The 13,386-nt window shown below is 31.1% G+C and overlaps 1 protein-coding gene across 5 annotated transcripts in view; it reads right to left on the bottom strand.

The window, feature by feature from the left end:
• Positions 1-784: 784 nt before the first annotated feature.
• LOC145291909 (ubiquitin carboxyl-terminal hydrolase 37-like) overlaps positions 785-13,386 on the bottom strand; it is a 69,890-nt gene continuing 57,288 nt past the window's right edge. For all 5 annotated transcript variants that reach the window (XM_080137740.1, XM_080137745.1, XM_080137741.1 and 2 more), the window contains exons 19-25: positions 11,604-11,825; positions 10,735-10,877; positions 9,636-9,693; positions 5,951-6,057; positions 3,473-3,542; positions 2,995-3,133; positions 785-988 (exon numbers count right to left, since the gene is read on the bottom strand). In XM_080137740.1, coding sequence (XP_079993866.1) covers positions 940-988; positions 2,995-3,133; positions 3,473-3,542; positions 5,951-6,057; positions 9,636-9,693; positions 10,735-10,877; positions 11,604-11,825 — 788 coding nt within the window. In that variant the 3' untranslated portion in view covers positions 785-939. The remainder of the gene's footprint in view (positions 989-2,994; positions 3,134-3,472; positions 3,543-5,950; positions 6,058-9,635; positions 9,694-10,734; positions 10,878-11,603; positions 11,826-13,386) is intronic.

Below are 13,386 nucleotides of genomic sequence, written 5' to 3'. Positions count from 1 at the left end.
TTCATGAGCTTTTTATCCTTCATTTTTAGCTTAAGATCCTAATCTTTGATCTTGTACTTTTCTCCAACTCTCCTGGACGACAACCCAGGCTAATAGTAAACCAGTAGTAACAATGGCATATGTGTATGCTTTCAAAGTCATATCTTGTCTTTTCAAAAACTTTTCCCTCTTCAAGACCTATTTTTATCTTCTACACATTGTCACTGTTGGTTCATTGTTTAGGAAATATCAATAGCCATCGTAAGTTTCAAAGTCTCATCTTTATGAAGAAATGTTTTTTGTTCTGAATGGTCTTCAAATTAAAAAAGTAAGTTTATTTTACCTTTAGGAATGTTTTGTTGCGTTTCAATCTTTTCTTTCTCTTTTCTCATGTACGACCGATATTAGAAAATATTAAAGATCGTATTTGTATATATTCCAACATATAAACAAACGGAAAAGTGTTTTGTCTCGTCTCTTGCTGTATCATTTTGAGGCTGCAAGCCTGCATCTTGTGGATGGAGAACGATCTTGCCTTTGTGCATTGAGATTAGAAAGAGATGCAAATAAGAAAATATTTGCTTTCCTCTTTTTTCGTTTTTCTTTTATACATATAACTTACAATCAAGAAAGCTGTATATATATTTTTTCTCTTTTGAAAAACGAGCACCAATCACTTAAATGAATTGGACGGATCGCATAACCCCCATTGTCTCTCGTGCTCATTTACAAGTGCATACACAGATGGAACCAAGAATGCTGTGAAACTTGGTGTTTATTTTCACTTTTAAGTTCTTTTCTTTAAAAATGATTTTTTTTTTTTTTTAATTTTTTTTTTTTTTTTTGAAAAGTAAAAACTTATTTGCTTAGAGCCAGCCAAACAGAATGGAAGAATAAAGAAACAAGCACAGCAGAAAATCCAGTGTTATTTTTCCTCAATCAAGAATTAAATATCCAATTTCAGGAAATTTCCTTTTGATGTTGAAGATGCAAATTATTTGCTATATCCCTGGAAAAAAAAAAAAAAAGTTTATATATAAGTTCACATAAAACATTTATATCTTAAAAAGAAAACATGAAAATGCTTAAATGCTATTTAATGAGTTTTTTTTTTTTTTTTTTTTTTTGTAAAATACTTCAGGCAAAGCATGAAGCACTTAATGTAACTTCTTTTTTTTTTTAATTTAAACTTCTTGAACATTTTAAAGAGAATTTATATTTTCCATAATACTGAATAAGCAACTTCAATAGCTTCACCATCCATGTTTTCAGCCTCCATTGTCAAGTTATTGTTTTGTTAAAACAATTCAAAATCACTTCAAGTCAATATTAACAAAAGTTTCAAATTTACAAATAAAATGTTTCTAATAATCATACAAAAAAAAAAAAAAAAAAAGTATTTTTTTAAAATAAATCCAACTAATCTATATATTTATAAAAGCTAGAATGTGTGTGCACACACGCGAGAGGACAATTTTCAACCTATACATTGAAAACATTTTTTTTGATCTAGACTTTAAAGTATTAAAACATGCAGAAAACTAATTGGTTTTTATCCGGAAATAGGGCTGCTAAGGAGTTAAAACTGAAAAATTATGTGGAGGTCATACGATTTTTATCTATGTCAACAACAAGAATGCATGCGCATGTGTGAATCGTTCACATGACAGATTCCTTGTTACTAAGTAGGTTAGAAAAAAACTTTAAAGGTCGTGTCCAGCTGGCCTAATGGTTATTGTACTTGATTCACTCTTTAGGTTTTAGTTTCGATCTCAGCTGAATTATTATTTTTTTTTTTTTTTAATTACAAGAAGTGAACTGTTTAGAACAAACATAATATATGTTGCAATATTTTTGATTCATAATGGGGTATGATCCGACACAGTCGGGCGATTCTATTTATAAACGATGCTGCTAAGAACTGACGAATCGAATTAATTCACGTTCTGCTACCAACCAATCAGAAACCAGAATTGCTCCATAAATATTAAACCTTTTCTGGAGCAATTTCGTATGTTTTTTCCATCTCTATACGGTAAGAATCTTTTGCTCTGTAGAAATGTCTGTTGCAAACCAGTCACCTGTCAAAACTTGTTTAGAACAACGAACCATCGGAAACTGTTCTGTCTACTGCAAACCAGTCACCTCCAAGATTTGTTTAGAACAACGAACCATCGGAAATTGTTCTGAAACTAAATATGGCTTACACTTCTAGAGGTTATGCGCCCAGTGTGCGTTTTTATTTCGATGGATCAGAATCAATTCGAATTGTGGCAAGTTATATTTCTAGGATATCTACGAATCCAAAAGCTACACAAAGTACTTCAAACACAACCTGAAAACAGAAACGACCCAGATTTCATTGAAAAGAACGCAACTGTCTTTGCGGAATTAATACAGTGTTTAAATCGAAAAAAAAAAAAAAATCAGATCTTAAGCAATTTTTCTTTCTCATAGATAAAAAAGTTTAACATAAAATATTTCCCTGTAAAAAAATTTTTTTTTATCTATAAGAAAAACTATGTTTAAGATCGTCAAGCACAAATATCAGCTAACATGAATTTGATGAACGTCATTATCATCATTTATTTTTACTTTTTGCGAATTAATCCACCTGACAAAATATTCCTTGTAATATATAATAAATAGAGGATTGAGTCTATAATACATATGCCATTTGCATTAATTAAAATATGTTGAAGTGTGTTGTACGAACGAGCAACGCCGGTTGGCCAGTTGTGTGCACATCTTATATTTACTAATATTTGTACAAATTATGTAGATTTTACAGCTTATTTCTATTGAATTATGACACCATCCCTCAATCCAAGAGCTAAAGAAAATATTTACTCCAAATAAATAAGGACTAAGATATTCTTTTAGAAATTAACGGATATTTTTAGAAATTATGTAGAGTAACATTTCAAACACTATAAAAAAAATATTTAAAAAATTTAAAGTTTTTAAAAATTATTAAAGATGTAATAAATTAATACAAAAAAAAAACAAACTTACTTTGAAAGGTAAAAGAAAATGTAACCGCTGTCTTGTCTGACTTTCTGCACTTCTGCTTCTGAAGTTTGTCGGACTTCTTTGTCATCAAAAGAATACCATTTATCTGTTCGAAGATCTCGTACATCACTTAAATAATGACCTGCAAGTAGAAAAAGAAAAAAAAAAATTTAATTATAAAACTTTAATGCCATCAAGGTTAAATAAAATTTAAAACTTAAATTAAAATTTGTGGATAAAATTTTATTTAAACCAGATTTCTGTTAATTTATAATCAAACAAACCATGAAACCATGTTTTTTGTGGATAAAAACGTTTGTGTAGGTAATACCATTAAATGAAAGTTTTTTAATTATATGTGGGGGGCTCTGAAAATGCTTGAATTGGCCATTTGAAAATTGATTTTTATAGCAAGATATTTAGGGTTGAAAATATACCCCCCCCCCCCGCTCTTTATAAAGTGAAAAAAATGTCAACCTACCAGAAATTGACGAGTTTCCAATGTGTGCAACAACACTAACAAGTTGATAAGAATAAGGCAGGTTTCCTTTCTAGAAATTAGAAAACAAAAAATATGTATATCAAAAACAAAAATAAAAAATACATGAAAAAATTATTTTTCAAATTTTATAATGATCAATATTGGATAATACAGGCCAGTTCATTTGACATGATGGATCCACAATTTACCCAATTGCAGTTGTGTAGAACAGGGGAGGTAAGTCTCCTAAGTGATAGTACCCCCCCCCCCCGATAACATAAAAGGAGTTTGAACTTTCAGGTAGTGTATCATTAGCCATAGCTATCAGTAACCGAGGTTTCTTGTAATTATTAAGGAAAAGCCATCTATATCCTAATTACACTACGACTTGAGATTTTCCTCTCGGGTTTCGACCATGTATCTAAATGTGTGTTACCCCCCCCCCCAGCTGTTATAACGCATAGTATTATTAGCAAACATACCCATCTCAGAGACAATTTTATTCATGTAAAAAATGGTTTTCTACACAACATTTAGAAAGCACGTAACATGGGAAAGTGAGGGAAGGGGTCTGTCAAAATGACAGATTTACTTTCCGTTTTATATATCTCTTCAAAAGTAGTACATGAGGTGGAACTATAAAAATGTTGCCTTTCCATTTCCGTTTGATGAAAACCAGTTTCATTTTTTGTTGCAGACTATCTACTAGTTGGCCAATTGTGTACAAATCTCAAAGAGTGATAGGAGTCTATCATGCCCGAAAGTGACACAATGTTTAATGAGCGAGATTTGAGAGGTGTCCCTGTACAACTCATGCTCTCTACTGATCCAAGTTATGACGAGAAGACCATTACCAGCACCCTCAAAATGCAAATTCGGACAGTTCAACGCTTGAGAGCACAGCTCAAAGTTTCCAGCCACGGTTATGGTCTGGTTTCAAGAAATTGCCATATTATGCCACCTCACATCTTCAAAGTCTGCTTGAAGTCAACACCAAAGTGTACCTGGATGTACTGAAGCGTGGTGATCCTCTGGTGCAGTCAGGTGGCTGCCGGCAGATACCGAGTGTGGCAGCAGGACTCGGCGTCGGCCCAGAAGTCCAAAGAGACCATGGCTTGGCTTCAGAAGGAGTGCTATGACCGAACCCTTTTCTCACTGGTCTCACCTCCTGCCCCGACCTGAACTTTCATTATATTTCTATTACTTTCGCACATGCGTTAATATTCATAGCTTGACGTGGTTCAATTTTAAATCTTATCTGTTGATAAAACAAACAGTAGGGAACGTGGCTGGAACACTGAACGTTTTGGTTCTAGCTTATAATTTTTTTTTTTTTAAAACTTGAAATCCATACTTCATCTATAATAAGAGAATTGGCTCTAATAATACAAAATCTGCAAGAATTAAGACCTCAGAAGCTGTGGTAGATTATCTTAAATTATCCATAATTACGTTCCCTCATTTTGTATTTAAGAATAGTGAACCTTAAAGTCAAGGGAGTTAATTTGTCATACTGAATTGGTCACATAGCTCTTCTATATCAAACTATACAATAAATTATATTTTTACTTGTAATTATTTTTTTGCTGGACCATTTTTTATAATTTATACTAATTTTGACATGATATGCAAGTACATAATGTTTTCATCTGAAATTCGTTGGTTTAATATGAATCTATACAAGCACAAAAAAAAAAAAAAAAAAAAAAAAATTATCAAAGATGAGTGGAGTAATCTTTGGAAAGGAATAGCACTCTCCTCTATTGCCTTGAGATCACCCTAAATTATGGTCAGCTACTTTACTTACACCAAAATACTGTTGTCAACTAACGTCATTTAGGTTCAACTGAAAATGTACATTTTATTGGATAAATAAATGGATTACATGATGATTAGCCAAATTGCTGAAAAATTTGAAATATCTGCCATTTAGAAAGAATAGGAAATTCAAGTTTTTCTTTGTTTTTTTTAAGTCCTAAATTTAACACAGGATTTGAACCCCCAGCCCCGCCTCGCCCCCCCCCCCCAAAAAAAAGGGAGGACCTTTTTATTTGTGTATGCATATTCAACTTCTTACTACAACAGAGTTGACAATTTGGTCAAGAGAGAAGGAGAAAAGATAAAACAGACTAGATGTTAAATGGAAATACCGATAGTCTTGACCAGCTTAAATAAAATTATCAAAAATGTAACAAGTTTTAATAATTATACAAGGATATATATATATATATATATATATATATATATATATATATATATATATATAAGGAAAGATTAGGAATGAAAGTTATAACTTTATTATATCATCAAAACAAATAAGGAAAAGTTAAGGGGAAAACTAAGAAAAAGCCCCTTTAGAACATGGCATTTCAAAGCTAAATGCTTCTCATCAGAAGAGAAAGGCCAGAATTCTAAAAAAGTGCAAATATAGATTATATATATTGTCTAAATTTCATTAAATATAGCCTGAACACTCACTTCTCCATTTATCTTTAATTCTTCCATTTCTTCTTTTGTTCTTTTCAATGCTTCATCCACATTAACACCAAAGTTTTCTTCGACAGGAGGATAACCATCATCAAGATCTACAAGAAATTAAAAAGAAAAAAATAGTTTTGTTCAAAATTCAAGAAGTTTAAAAAAAGATTTTTTCTAACATTTGTTTAAGTGTTGTTACTCCATGGTAAAACATTTTTCAGATTAAAAAAATAACAAAACACACATACAAAGACATGCAAAAGATCCAACATTGAACTGGTTGAATTCATATTCTGATCAATGCTAATCAAGATGTGTTGGTCATCTGGTGAATTACCCATTGAAACAGGATAAGACAGTGGAATATACCGTTCCCAGAATACAGGAAATATCACAATGAAGTGGGAACATTATTCTTAGAAGGGAATCTTTCTAAGAGAAAAGAAAGCATTACTCAGAAAATATCACCAATAAAAATATTACTTTTTGGTATTTGTGTGATACTATAGTTGATCCCAAATGTTAGGAAATAAGAAAGAAAAATATAAGAAAAAAGGAAGTAGGTCATTGGGAAAAAAGAAAAGAAATAGGGTTTATTACTAGACAATAGATAGGAAGATAGACAAAGACAAAAAAAAAAAAAAAAAAAAAAAAAAAAACTGGAATTGTTGGCCAGGATAGTAACAAAAAATATCAAACAATGAACTTTATATATATATATATATATATATATATATATATATATAGATTTGGTTTGGGGATTGACAATGGGTTTTATCATTTTAAGGAATGGCTATGGGTTTGTGACAGTCAATGAGATTTTAATGACAATAGGAATTATATAGAGACAAAAAAGTCCAGTTTACAACAGAGCAGTTGAGAGTTCAGTTGGACTTTGGACGCAATTGAAAACGGCTCGTGGCTCAGAATAGCTGACAGCATTGACAGTATGTACATGTGGATACAAACTCAGGCCAACCAATGTTTACAAAATGATGTCAGAGCTAGTGTTATCTTGTTTCCTCCTTGTGTTTATTTTTGTATTCGTGAGCCTATGCTGATACAATCGTAAAAAAATACGATGAAAAAGAAATCCATGCGCAAAAATGTTGAGGTTGCCGACATTTCATTGGATCAGGTCTCCGCAACCTCTTGTCTAATCGAAGTAAAAGCCAAAGTGGACAAATATGATCTGGATTTGATCTTAGACATAAGAGTGGGCGATATTGAATTTAGTTTAATGTAAAGAGGGTGGAAGTTTTGTGAAAATTCAGATATCTTTGGTTTGTGTAAAATTTTAATAGCTACCAAACATCAAATAATATTCCACTTTCAGTATCTGAAGTCTTTTAAAAAGTTTTAAGAGCATAACCCTTCATTTGAAACCTTTTTCAAATTTGCATTAAATTTGATCCAGTCATTAGTGTTACATGAAGAATGCTTGTCCCCTTTTTCATGTAAGTAAAAATAAAGAGAATTAGCAAATGAAAATAAAATGAGAGAAAACGGGAATCGAACCCTGGAGATAAGTTTTAAAAAACAATAGGTTTTAAATGGAATGTCCAGTAAATTGTTGATTCTGATAAAATAAATAAACTATTCATTTTTAGAAAGAATGTGGATAATAAAATATGGGTTAAATGAATTAGATATGTAGGTTGAATTCCTTTGTGAAAACAACAAAGGAAAAATGGGAAATCAGAATGTTCAGAAACGTGCAGGTCGCACATGTTGATGGCACGTGAATTGTGGTCACGTTGGCCGGACATGCATGGATTTCTCAATATAGGAAGTGAGAGTTAGTTAGGGAGAAGTCAGAAGAAGGGAGGCAGAGAGTCAGAGTCAGACGAGAGTCTGACCAGGGAAGAGAAGGTTCAGTTCGAACCTTGGACTCTGGAAGCGAGAGTGTTTTAAACAGAAAAAGATGTAAAGAAAGAAACTTTGAATTCCTGAATGCAAAGCCATTAACCGGTCAATTGGAAGGAATAAATGATCATGTTTTTTATAACTGCCGTCTCCTGTGTCCATCATTACAACGAGAAAAGGTATTGTCAATTTATATATAAGAACCATTTGGAAAGTATCATCTAAAAAAATATATGTTTAGAAAGTATATGTGTCATACTATTTATGTTATATAAACAGAGCCATTTCATACAGAACTGTCAAAGCATAAATGCCAACCTCTCAATCTATCGGTCTATCTATCTAGATATGAAATCCCCTCTCAAAGTGTAATTATATGTACTCTCTCTCAATTATAAACTCTCTCTCTATTTATATATATCTCACTAATGTCTCCAGGTCTTACAATATAAACACTTACAACATGAACTCTCCTAAGACTCGCATCTCTCTTAAGACTCTTATCCTTCTTAACATGAATACAAAAGAACATTCATCATTGTAATAATAACACTACGTAACATTAGTAGGGCTATGACAACAGCATATTCTTTTCATTGTTTTGACTTTCAAGTATATATCGACAATTAATCAACCGAGAACCACATCACTATATAAAAGCATATAAGACATCAACAGATACACACTCGAGTCAAAACAACAAAAAGAATATGCTGTTGTCCTAGCCCTAGTCATTAGACACCAATTAAGCAAGATTTCCTAAATTTCTATTTCTTCTTAAAACTAATCCCCTTAAGCATTAAATTTTAGACATTTTCTAGAATCAAAAGCATGTAATATATTTTGATCAAAATTAAGTATGACAACCTCTGGAGTGAATGTAGTGTTATGGTGATTAAAGATTCTAGTTAGGAAAATGATAAGACATGTATAAGGTACAGTGACAAGGATGACCATAAACCTTCCCTCAAGACTTTAATAGCGTAGTGCCTAATCTAATTTCGCATTTTCAGAAATAAATTTTTGAAAATTGGAATAAGGATTTTAGCATTATAGATTTTAATCTTCACAAGGGACAAAAAAAAAAAAAAAAAAAATGATGCAAAACTATTGTTTAGAGACATATAGTGATGGGACAATTCCAATACCAACACCCCCATTTTGATTCCTCGTAAATCTCCAAATATTAACTATGGAGTTATTTCTTCCCCCAAAATACTGTAAAAACAAATGTGCAGATATTTGCTCAAAAGGTCGAAGCACACTTGTGGGGGATGATTCATAAATTTTAGTTTTACTGGTAATTTAAAATCAATAAATATTTATCATTAGTACGAATAGTGGAAGATCTTGTTTTAAACAAAATCAAATAAAAAAGTAAATAAGCACAAATTGTTCCAGTTCTGATTTTTTCTATTAATTGTACCAACACTAATATAAAATTACATTTGTATAAAATTAAGAGTGGAACAAGTAAAAATTTGAAATGCCTACTACCCACTTTTTTTTCACTTTATTTCTGTTCTTCCTTTTTATTTACTCACTGAATCTTCAAGAGAAATAAAAAGTGAAAACAAAATAAATAAATAAAGTGTGTGTGTGTGGGAGGGGGAAATAATAAAAAGGATCGACATACACAAGTATATACAAAATCAAAGATTTTTTTTTTTATTGGCTGCAAAATGCATACAAGGTGAAAAAGAATAAAAATGTTGACACTTGCAGGAAAAAAATAATTCCTCAGCTCCATGAAATGCAACTTTTCATTGAGCTTGTTATTTGAAACAATTTGATTGACATTATAAAAAACATATCTTACCGATCAAACTCATTTCTTTAGCTTTCCTCAGGTCTTCATCTTCCTGATTGACATCATACTGAAATCAAAAATAGAACCACATTAACAAACGTTATGAAAATAAAAAAAAACAACTTTTGTGTGATTTAAGCAATCTATCCATTTCATTAATCCTTACGAGAAAGTTTTTTTAATGTTGAAATTATATATATATATATATATGTTCCTTATAAAACCAGTTCAGATGGCTAAAGAAGCTAATGGCAAATGTTAGCACCAAGATTGAATTCTAAATAAAACCACGGTAAAGTATTTTTATACAGAAAATGTTATTTCCCAGTTTTGTTTTCTTCGGCTCAAATCTTAACATGAACATCAAAAATTGATCTTTCTAAACAAGCAGATTGCAAAATATAACGCAAGTACAAAGTTCTCATTGTTTTGTATTTATTTTTACACAAACACAAAATGGGTCAGAAAATAAAATTTATTAAAAAGATGTGCATAATATTTAAAGTAACATTACAGATGACATCCAGAAACAATCTGTGGCAGCCGCAAAATTTATGAATCTAACTATCACCAGAAACAGTAGTTTTGTTGTCACTTTTTGATTTAACATACGAATTACATGCTAACAAGAAATTGACAATATTATGCAGTCTTGATTTAGTCTTTCAAAGATGCACTCTGAGTTTAAAGTTGGACAACGAAAAAACTTGGATGAAAACTATCAAAGATGTTAAACAATGGAATTTGAATGGAATCAATCCTTAAGAGCGCCAAATTTGGAGACAGCTTGCAAGTTGTCAGAAAACAAACCCTGAAATAAGATAACATGGAAGACAATATCCATCCATACCATAAAGTGTCTAAAGGGAAACAAGATGGATTAACTATCCACTCACATTTAATGAATATTATTGCAAATTTTAAAAATCTAAAGAAATAATGCCTGCAGAGATAGTCTTATAACAGAACAGATACTAAACTACGCCCCTCCCCCAAATTGAGCACTAAAAGATGGTATCCTAGAAATATAGTTACAGCTTCAGACAAATACCAAATCTCCATGAGAAAAAAAAAAAAAAACTTTAGAAATTCAGGAAAGAGAGCATACCTTGGACTCCTCAGTTTGTGTTATTGCAGTACATCCATTAATCTTTGCTGGAGTGTCTCCATTTGGACAATATATTGCTACTGTCATGTCTGGCTGTTCAGTAGAGTTGGGCTGCTGATTCTCTTTATTTTCAATGTCATAAGCTTTAAAAGGAAATAAAAAATACTTTTAGGTATACATACAAACTTAAAAGGTTTACAAACTTAAGCATAGTAGCATCTACTTTGAAATGTTAAAAAAAAAAAAACTTACTTGGTAGCAAAGAATCTAAGCACAAACCATAATTTATGGAGAATGATCGATTATTTTCAATGTTATTTAATAAATTTGAATATTATGCGTAGTTCCCGAATGTTACCATTTTGAAGAGTTTAAAATGATCAGGGGAGTTAACTAACCTTTTGATCCAGTTAAGTGAATATTTATTATGTATGTGTCAAAATATGTAATCTGAAATTTTTTTTAAAGGATAATTAAAAAATGCCTACATTGGAGTGGTTGCATTTTATTTTACTATTTTAATACATTACATTATAGTCTGCTTTGAATTGAATGTAAAAAAAAAAAAAAAGTCAAGTAGATTATTCTTTCAATAAAAATTTTTTTTAATTTTTTAGAGTAAATTGTATCCATGACAACGCCATTTATGATCTTAATAGGTCAAATTGAGTTGTCTCCCTATAATTATAAAAAATAGCAAATCAAAGTGTTTCGCTTCATAATAAAATCTGATTTAAGTTACTGGATCAATTTGCAATTTTTGAAATACATCTTTGTTCCATCACAAGTTTAAGATTTTTCTGTATTTTTTTTTTTTTTTTTTTAAATTAAGTTGAATTCGAAACAAAAATAAAAAAGTAAAATCTTACATAGAGGTTGTGTACTTTCTTGATACGGAACATTTAAATTGAGTGGATCAGAATTATAAACAAATGCTGGGTTTTCATTCGTCTGTTCATCTTGTACCCAACAAGAATTGTCTTCAGTTTTTGAACTGAAATGATCGAGTGTGAGGCTGTTCTCAATAGCAAGATTAATCATTTCTTCATCAGTCAAACCCATAAGTTCATCACTGCTCACGTATTTCGCACCTGAAATGAACAGACATTTAAGTATTACAGAAGATAAATAAACAATAGGTAGTTTGCAAAGACATGTATTTGGGTAGATTACGTCATGGGGCCCGGGGTGGGGAACAACAATTTGGTGCATCAGTCACTTTGTGGCACAGAAATAATTTTGCCATTTTAAGATAAAATATTGTTTTTGTAAATGTGTACTTTATTTTTTTTTTTGCATAGTTTAAAGATTGGAATTTTATTTTGATTTATTTATGCATGCAAATATCACAAATCAACAAAAGTAATCAAACAAAAAAAAAAAAAAAATTTTTTTTAAATAGTAAAGTGACTTATGCGCCATCTTGTATTATGTCAAACATCCATGCATGGGTTTGCATTTCTAGATAAAATTTTTTTTAAATCCAAAAACACAAAGTTTATATTTTCTTGATCAGCATTTCCCCGGACGTATATCTAAAATTTAGAAAAATGATTATTTCCTTGGGGTAGAAATGTCACATAATATATGCATGCGTCAAAGACCGAACATCAATGTTTTAGTTTAGATTCCAGCTAATGGTGCAGCTCTTCATTTTTATTTTTAGGACTTCAAAACCTTTAAAAGGAACCAAGTTTACTACAATATGGCAGTCTTCAAGTCCAATGTGAACAAGTTCTTGATGAGCTGTTCCCCTTAAGTAAATCAATTTTACCAAATTTACATTAACGATTACTATGATATTGTTCTTTTGACTGCTGTACACTTTAACCCTTATCCTCGAATGGTCTCTGGACCTTGATAAATGACGATTCCCTTAGAAAAAAAAAAAGTTTATGAACCGTGCTGAAATAATCTGATATAAAAAAGGTAGGCACAACTCTGGTAAGACTCCATTTTTTATCAAAAAGTAAAAACATTTTTAATGTTATCATACAGTAAATTTTTTTTCAAATTGAAATTTAAACACAAATGTTACCTTCTGATATTTTAGACTTTTAGATTGATTTGTATTATTCATCCCTTTTATTTTTCTCGTCTTGAGTATTAATGTAATCTTTGACCTTCTTCAAATTTATCTTGTTGAACATGGAATCTGCATGAAATTCATTATTCAATCCATGGGGAGTAGTAGGACATCCCATCAGCCAGGACTGGGTAGAAGTCCTAAGCTGTAAACGTTAGAGTCTATGGAGGTTGAAGGTTCAATCCCAGTGTAAGTGTCACTAAAAATACAACTTCTATCCTGTCATGGCTAATAGAACAAGAGGATGCTACCCATTTGGATTAAATAAAGGGTTCCGTTCAAAATTTTATGCAGAGTTTGTAAAGATCAGAGGGTTATCTATAAATTCATGGTCAGTTTGACAACATTCATAAGTTCATGGTCAGTTTGACAACATTCATAAGTTCATGGTCAGTTTGACAACATTCATAAGTTCATGGTCAGTTTGACAACATTGATAAGTTCATGGTCAGTTTGACAACATTCATAAGTTCATGGTCAGTTTGACAACATTCATAAGTTCATGGTCAGTTTGACAACATTCATAAGTTCATGGTCAGTTTGACAACATTCATAAGTTCATGGTC

Source organism: Euprymna scolopes, chromosome 13 (assembly GCF_053919585.1).
Source record: "Euprymna scolopes isolate OS-2025 chromosome 13, ASM5391958v1, whole genome shotgun sequence".
Lineage (NCBI taxonomy): Eukaryota > Metazoa > Mollusca > Cephalopoda > Sepiida > Sepiolidae > Euprymna > Euprymna scolopes.
This window is presented reverse-complemented; position numbering and strand designations above follow the sequence as displayed.